The sequence below is a fragment of the Cryptomeria japonica genome, chromosome 7, assembly GCF_030272615.1.
Source record: "Cryptomeria japonica chromosome 7, Sugi_1.0, whole genome shotgun sequence".
NCBI classification, from domain to species: domain Eukaryota; kingdom Viridiplantae; phylum Streptophyta; class Pinopsida; order Cupressales; family Cupressaceae; genus Cryptomeria; species Cryptomeria japonica.
Window position 1 is genome coordinate 2,152,926 of NC_081411.1, and position 9,265 is coordinate 2,162,190.

A 9,265-nucleotide genomic window follows, 5' to 3' on the forward strand; every position below is an offset into this window, starting at 1 on the left:
TAATATTTCCATATTTTTGATATTTGTATCTTTATAACTTCTTTCCTTGCTTCAAATCTGGTTTAACATATATTCTCATGGAATCCTCCATTTATTCTATATAGTTTCAGTGACAGGCACTGCCAAATAATAGTAGCAGCTGTGCAAAACGAAGTGCAAAGGAAAAGATGTTTACATGTTGCTAGATACCCAGTGGGGCTTAACAATCTTGTCGAAGATTTTGAAAGGCGTTGTCTTGATGAACTTGTAGAAGATTTTGAAAACCAGTGCGGGCTGAAGAAAGGGAAGGATAAGGGTAAGATAGTTGGCATTTTCGGCATGGGTGGAGTGGGGAAGACAACACTTGCAAAAGAGTTGTTTAACCGAAAGAAATCAAATTACTCTAAAGAAAGCTTTTTATTTGATGTGCGTGAAGCGTCTTTGAAAAGTGAATTATCTTCTTTGCAATTTAAGCTTCTCAAAGATCTCTTCGAAGAAAAAGATCTCAATTTTACAAGTATAGAGGATGGAACAAGCTATATCAAAGATCGACTAGATCACCAACAAATGGATCTCCTTAAAAGCTATATCAAAGATCGACTAGATACCAACAAATGGATCTCCTTAAAAGCTTTCTAATTGTTGTGGATGACATCGATCATGTGGAGCAGTTAAATGCCCTACTTATCATGGATATCTTAAATAAATCTAATAATAGTCCGATCATCGTGACAACCCGTGATGCTGGGGTTCTTATAACAGCAGGGATTGCTGCTGGTTATAATTTAAAAGGAATGGATAGACATAATGGCAGAGAACTTTTCTGCTGGCATGCTTTCGACCAACCCAATCACTCTAGCAGGTATGAAGATTTGGTTAACTCCTTTGTAGATGTGTGTGGAGGGTTACCTCTGTCTCTTCAAGTTTTGGGCAGGCATGTTCATGGTAGAAGTTGTAGAATTTAAAACCTGACCTATCCTCTTGAACCAACTGATTAGAAAACAATAACAACAAAAAGAATAAATTGCAAAAAGAAATCACAATTCAGAATAAAAAACAAAGTGCCCTATTTTATGGAATTGCACACACCAATTTCTTTATTGAAGATCAATTAAAAAATTACATAGAGGCTGTATATATAAAGAATTTGCAGCCTAAAATAATTAATAATAACTACAGTTCTAAATATATTCCTAGCATTGCATGGAAAGCTATTAAGACTCTCAAACTAAAAAAAGAAAACTACTCCCTAAATTAAGAATACAATAAGTGCATGCACAACATGCTTTATTTACTAAAAAACAAACTCATGCAAAAAACAAAACTAAAAATAGTCCTAAGGATTAATGCATGCTGGAGTACATGCTTTATTTGCATGAATAAATAAAAAACTATTAACTAAATTAATCTAGCTGCATGCTAGGGCAGCATCAGTTATCAACATACTCCCCCTTGATGCTGAGAGGCCTCACAATTTTATCTCGTAGTGCTATAAACTAAGTTTTCACAATCGGTTTGGTGAATATATCTGCTAGCTGATCCTGGGTGTTGATGTGCTTAATTCGACATCCTTCTTCTACACCAAATCTCGTATGAAGTGATATTTCAAATCAAAATGCTTTGTTCTGTTGTGATGAACTAGATTCTTAGCTAACTTAATGGCACTCACATTGTCACAATAAATTACTGTAAGTTGAATTTGTTTTTCTCCAATTTCTTCCAAAAATTTTCTGAGCCAAAGAGCTTGTGTACCTATTGAGGTAATTGCAACATACTCTGCTTCTGTAGATGAGAGGGCAACAATACTTTGCTTTTTTGAGCTCCAGGTAATCAAACCAGAACCAAAAGAAAAACAATTTCTAGATGTAGATTTACGGTCATCCATACGACCTCCCCAATCTGAATCACTAAAGCCTACAAGATTGAACTTTTCAGAAGAGTAGTAATGAATATCAAAACTTAAATTCCTTTCACATACCTCAAAATCCTCTTGGCTTCCTTAATATGTATTTCAGATGGATTTGTCATATACCTTGAAACAAGTGAAACTGAATAGGCAATATCAGGCCTTGTGTGAATTAGAAACATCAAGCTCCCCACAATACTTCTATAAGTTGTCTCATCAACTAAATCAACACCATCATCTCTACATAACAAAACTCCATGAGCACTTGGAGTGGAGGCAGGGTTACAATCAGTCATATTAAATTTCTTCAACATATCTTGTGCATACTTTGTTTGACAAATGAAAATCTCATCCTTACTTTGATAAACTTCCATTCCTAAAAAATATTTTATCAGACCAAGATCTTTTATCTCAAATTCTTTCATCATAGCAGCTTTGAATTCATCTTTCATCTTAGAACTACTACCCATATACAAAAGATCATCAACATACAAACTTATGATGAGAATATCAGTACCTTCTTGTTTGTAGTAAAGGGTAGGATCACTCTTACTTCTCTGGAAGCTATTCTCCTGAAAGTATCCATCAATCCTGGCATACCACGCTCTTGGTGCTTGCTTGAGGCCATACAAAGCCTTCTTCAACTTGTAGACATAATTATCTTTTCCTTCCACTTCAAAACCTTGTGGCTGCTCCACATATACTTTCTCTTCTAAGTACCCATTCAAGAAGACACTTTTCACGTCCATATGATGTATGCTCCACTTCTTCTGAGCTGCTAATGAAATCAGCATTCTTATGGTCTCTTGTCTTGCTACTGGTGCAAATGTCTCCTCATAATCAATTCCATACTTTTATTTGAAGTCTTTAGCAACTAATCTCGCTTTGTGTCTTTCAACACTCCCATCACTGTTAAACTTGGTCTTGTAGACCCATTTGGTGCCAATCCTTTTTTTGTCATGTGGAAGTTTTGTTAACTCCCAAGTGTCATTCCTATGAATGGAATCCATCTCTTCTTCCATGGCTTTCACCCAAACCTTGTTAGTACATGCATCTTCAAAACATGATGGTTCAAAATCAGCCTTGGCTAATAAAGCAAAATTCATTGTCTCACCTATTGGGTTTTCTTCATGTACTTGATTTCCACTCCTCTGGTAGATATCACTCAATTTCCTTACCTTCCTTGTAGAACTTGGAGAAGAAGCTGGACTTGAACTTGGTACTAAAGAACTTGATGAAGGGCTACTTGGTGGAGTTAAACCACTAGATACAGAAACATTAGTTGGCTGCTCATGATCAATATCAACAATTATATCATCATTCAAAACAGATTTTGGCTTCTCAACATGACCTTTTTGATGACCATAAACTCCCCCTTCATCAAAAATCACATCTCTTGAGACAATAAATTTTTTAGTGAGGGGATTATATAATCTATAAGCCTTGCTTTTCTCACTATACCCAATAAAAATACATGACTCACTCTTTGCATCTAACGTCTGTCTATTCTGATTAGGTACATGCACATAAGCCAAACAACCAAAAACTTTGAAATGATTAACATTAGGCCTTTTACCATACCAAGCTTCATAAGGAGTCATCTTTTCTAGTGCACTAGTGGGGCTATGGTTGAGGATGTACACCGTTGTAGCAACTTCATCTCCCCAATAAGAATTGCTCAATCCCTTCGTTTGTAACATGCACCTTGCCATTTTAACCACAATACGATTCTTTCTTTTAGCTACCCCATTTTGTTGAGGTGTGTATGCAGTAGTAAGTTGCCTCTTGATGCCATTAAAATCACAATAACTTTGGAAAGTCTTTGAGCAAAACTCTCCTCCATGATCAATCCTTAAACATTTGATCTTGCACCCTTTCTCATTTTCCACAAGGGTTTTAAACTTCTTGAATATATCCAAGGCTTCATCTTTGGCCTTCAAAAAATATACCCAACAATTTCGTGAGTAATCATCAATAAAAGTGATGAAATATGATGACTTACCCAAACTCTTAGTCTGCATAGGACCACATATATCTGAATGAACAAGCTAAAGTGGGTGATGAGCCCTCCATGCATTGCCCTTTGGAAACTTTTCTCTTGCATGCTTTCATTTAGCACAACCTTCACAAACCTCCTTGTGTTCCTCAACCTTGGGCAAACTAGAAACTAATGCATGTGAGGTTAGAAATTTCAAACTATGAAAATTTAAATGTCCATACCTGAGATGCCATAACCAACTTGAATCCTCATAAGCCATATTTGCCAAACTACTGTTATGTTCAGCAAACCTCAAGGGGAACATCCTATTTCTTGTCATAGGAACAATAGTGATCACCCTATTACCCTTATTCTTATCATAGATAGTACGCGTTTTATTCTCAAAGACTACTTTATAATTTTTCTCACATAGCTGCCCAACACTTAACAAATAGTGCTTCAATTGTGGAGTATAATAAATATAATGAATACTCTTTATACCTTCTTTTGTTTGGACCTCCATAGCTCTTTTGGCAACAACCTCCAATGATTTATCATCACCAAGCTGGATCTTGGATTTGAAACTTCCATCCTTTGTTGAGAACAACTTCTCATTCCTTGTCATATAGTTAGAGCATCCAGAATCTAGGTACCAAACATCTTTACTAGTATTTTCACCCTTGGCATAAGATAAAAATAAGTGATTAGAAGGATTCTCACTACTTTCTTGAGCATAGTTAGCACTTTTACCTTCTTTCAATCTGCATTCTCTTTCAAAGTGGCCATACCTATTACAATGGCAACTTTGAACATTTCTCTTATCAAATCTACCTCTTCCTCTTCCTTTGAAACCACCACTTCCTCTTGAGCCACCTCCTCCTCTACCTCTTGAAGAATTTTGGCTTCACCCTTTACCTTGGCCTTGATTGATTTTGGCACTACTACTGCTTGCATCTTCATTTTTTGTGATTAACAATTTAGAGGAAAATGCTTTCTCTACACCTTCAAAAGAATCTTTCAATCTTTCTTCATGAGACATCGGGGATCCAACCAGTTGATCAAACTGTAGTTTTGTCAAATCCTTGCTTTCTTCTATGATTATTGCTACATGATTCCATCTGGGTGTCAAAGATCTCAACACCTTTTTTTATCAAAACTTCATTGCTTACAATTTCCCCAAGTGTAGCCATTTTATTGACCACATCTTTGACTTTGACACAATAATCACTTATACTTTCAGCTTCTTGCATCTTCAAATTTTTGAACTCACGCTTCAATGTTTGAAGCTTGACCACTTTAACTTGATCACTACCCTGGTAAGCTTCTTGTAGAGTCTTCCAGGCATCTTTGGTAGTTGTTGCTCCTGATATTCTTGGGAATAAGATCTTATCAAGAGCTATCTGAATGTGAAACAAAGCTTGAGCATTCTTTTTCCTTGCTTCCTTTCTTGCCATTCTTTCATTGGCTGTAAGGGCATTCCAATCAGCTGGCTCCTCATAACTTGATTCAATAATCTCCCACAAATTTTTTCCAATAAAAAAGGTCAGCATCTTAATGCACCAATAATCATAATTATTCCCATCAAATTCTGGAATGGGCATATGGTTAGAATTCGACATGATTAACTTTGGCGAAATTCCAACAATAAAACTTTAACCCAAAATAATTTTACCTGCTCTGACACCACTTGTAGAATTTTAAACCTGACCTATCCTCTCTAAACCAACTGATTAGCAAACAATAACAACAAAAAGAATAAATTGCAAAAACAAATCACAATTCAGAATAAAAAACAAAGTGCCCTATATTTTGGAATTGCACACACCAATTTCTTTATTGAAGCTTAATTAAAAAATCACATAGAGGCTGTATATAGAAAGAATTTGCAGCCTTAAAGAATTAATAATAACTACAATTCTAAATAAATTCCTAGCATTGCATGGAAAGCTACTAAGACTCTCAAACTAAAAAAAACAAACTACTCCGTAAATTAAGAATACAATAAGTACATGCAGAGCATGCTTTATTTACTAAAAAACAAACTCATGCAAAAAACAAAACTAAAAATAGTCTTAAGGATTAATGCATGCTGGAGTACATGCTTTATTTGCATGAATAAACAAAAAACTATTAACTAAATTTATCTAACTGCATGCTAAAGCAACATCAGTTATCAACAGAAGTGAGGATTATTGGATGTTTGGAAAAACGCTGCCTCGAGATGTAAAGCAAAGATTGAGAATAAGTTTTGATGCATTGGATGGTGAAGAAAAGTAGGTTTTCATGGATATTGTTTGCTTTTTTGTGGGCAAACGGAAAAGTATAGCCGAAAGAGTATGGGAGGGATCAGGATGGAACGGTCAACATGCCCTGGAAACACTCAAAGACAAATGTCTTGTAGAACTAGAAGGAATAAAAAATGATGAATTGAGAATGCATGACCACCTTAGGGACTTGGGAAGAGAAATGGCACCTGAATTCGGTCCTCCTCATCGTCTGTGGCGTCCTGCAGATCTGAAATATTTGGTATGCCTATTATACATTCAGATTTTCTTCCTAGTATTATAATATTACAAATCCTAGTTGTCTACTATATTAATATTAAACTGAATTGCTACTGCGCTTGCAGGAATTAGGGGGTTTCAAAAAAATTCTTGCCAAAACCGATGTCCGGTGTTTCCATTCCATTTTCGACAAGTCCATGGATTCTCACATTACATTCTTCCTAGGCCAGTCAGACATTTGTTTTGATACGTTGCCTTCCTTACTGTGGCTGCAGCTTGATGGGAGTTCAAAAGAACTGCCAAGCATTCCTTCATGGATTCCTCTTCAAAATTTGCGTTATTTGAAAATCCACTTTGGACAATTCAAAACGTTGTGGGAGAATAGTAGACAGGTATTTGATCTTTCAGGGAAACACTAGATCTCCGTCAACGGTATTTGGAACTCATTAGGTTATATGTGTGTCTGAGTATTTTTCAATCATTGAGCGCTTATTACAAATTTTTCTTTTATTTTCAGGCACCCTCCCACTTGAAAGAGCTGCTGATTTCTCAAACCTCTTTGAAGGAGTTCCCAAATTTTTCAGAAATATCAGATAGTTTAGAAAATGTGTTCTTAGAAAATAAGGGAAAGTCCGGTAGTGTTTGGGCCCCAATGAGTGCTCTCGAAAAGCTAGAGATTAGCAGTGAAATTTTTTTTCCAATATCTTCATTAGTGGAATCCACTATCCCAGCCTTGAATCAATCAAACTTCATAGAATGAAAAACCTTATGGAATTGAATTTAACAAGGGTAAAGACATTAAATTGTCTTGACATTACAAATTGTGAAAAACTCAAAAGATTGACAGGGACATCTGATCTTACAAATCTTGTGCTGTTAAATATTACTGATTGCCCAGAGTTTGTGAAGTTTTGTCTCTGGGGTATGAAGTGTCTACAGAGGATAACATTTCACAGAAATGTGAAAGTGAAATATTTTGTGTTGGTTGGTTGTCCAAATTTGAAAAAGGTATGTTTTGGTTATGAAAAACTCATAAAATTAAGCATCCGTGACTGTCCAGAGCTTGAGAAATTGTCAGATTTTAGAGGTTCAAGTTGCTTGGAGAGGATTATAATTGATGGGTCTAGGAAGCTCCATTGTCTTCGATTGGTTGGTTGTCAAAATTTGAAAAGCGTGTCAGGTAACTTTGAGCTTATAGAGTTATTCATTAATGACTATCCTAAGCTTGAGGAGTTGCCATGTTTTGCTAGAGTGGAGCAAATTGAGATTTATTCTTGTGAAAAGCTACAGAATATTATTCTACCAAGAACACTCATCAGACTGTCCCTGCTACGTTGCAGAGAATTGAAAAGGGTCCCAGGAATCGGTGATCATATGAAGCTTACAGAGCTGACTATTAGTGAGTGTCTTGAGCTTGAGGAGTTTTCAAGTCTTTCCAGACTGAGCTGCTTGGAGAAAATTGAGATTGACTCTTGTGAGAAGCTACAGAACATTACCCTGCCAACAACACTCATCAGTCTCACCCTGATATGTTGCAAAGAATTACAAGGAATGGCTGGAATCGATGACCTTACAAAGCTTACACGGCTGATTATTAGACAATGTGCCGAGCTTGAGGAGTTGCCAAGTCTTTCCCGACTAAGCTACTTGGAGGATATTGAGATTGATTCCTGTGAGAAACTACAGAACATTACATTGCCAACAGCTCTCGAAGTAATAGCAATTGGTGATCTCACAAAGCTTAGAGAGCTGATTATTAGTGAGTGTCCTAAGCTTCGGGAGTTGCCAAATCTTGCCACACTGAGCTGTTTGAAGAAATTTGAGATTAATCATTGTGAGAAGATAGATAACATTATGCTGCCAACGACTATCATCAGTCTATCTGTACGAAGTTGCAGAGATTTGCAAAGAGTAGCAGGAACCGCTGATCTTACAAAGCTTACAAAGTTGTACATTAATGACTGCCCTAAGCTTGAGGAGTTGCGAAGTCTTGCCAGTGTGAGCTGCTTGAAGTGGGTTGTAATTAAGAGCTGTGAGAAGGTGGAGACTATTAACAGGTATTGAAGAGTTGAATGCACTGAAAAGTATGAAACTCTTTTATTGCAACACAATGATTCGGAATTGTATTCCCAAGTTGAAGGTATCGAGTTCATGACTTCTTCTCATAGCCAATCATAAATCTCATTTTAAAGGGAGTGTTTTAATATTTCATTATTGACCCTCAGCTTTTTCATGTCATTTGTTCTACAATATAGTATTCTTTTAAGTGATTTGTAAACAAAAAGAATTTGAACTGATAGATTTTTCATTCGTATTTTTTTCAGTTTGTGCCATCAGATTATATCCTTGTGATTGGAAAAGCAGTGGATGGAGCGGAGTCAACGTTAAACGAATATCTATTTTCTGATGCTGATCTTGGCATCCAAGCAGTCACTGAAATTGGTACTCACAAAACTGCTCTCAAGGAAATGTCAGCCATTGGATGCACTGTGATTATTGTTGATAGCTGCACTTTGGTAGAGGATATAAATAAATCACTTCACATTGCCCCCTTGATTATGGCAGCGCAGTTGAATTGCGTGAGGGAGAATGGGTAATTACAATGGTAGCGTGTGATTATTGGAGTTACTGTTATTATATGAAAATGGAAGATGTTTATAGGAGCTATGGAATAATGAAGAAGGGGTACAGGGTAGAATTGAAGGAAGGTGAAGAATGGAAAATTGTGCATTTATTACATAGAATTGTTGATAGGTTGCATCATTCATGAAGGGAGTCTCCCTCGAAATTATTGCAATCTTCATTTTGAAGGAAAATTGCTTAAAGTTTGTCAATTATTTTGTTATTTTGTTAGGGTGTCTTGGTATGCTCCAAGTTATCTTGAATGTTCTCCAATCG

General features: G+C 36.2%; 1 protein-coding gene across 1 annotated transcript; it reads left to right on the plus strand.

The window, feature by feature from the left end:
* The first annotated feature begins 668 nt into the window (after positions 1-668).
* LOC131056766 (protein SUPPRESSOR OF npr1-1, CONSTITUTIVE 1) lies at positions 669-8,964 on the plus strand. Its single transcript, XM_057991024.2, has 6 exons — positions 669-841; positions 6,185-6,389; positions 6,493-6,759; positions 6,885-7,002; positions 7,215-8,407; positions 8,692-8,964. Exons 1-6 carry the CDS (start codon positions 669-671, stop codon positions 8,962-8,964), a joined length of 2,229 nt encoding a protein of 742 aa, XP_057847007.2.
* The last annotated feature ends 301 nt before the right edge of the window (positions 8,965-9,265 follow it).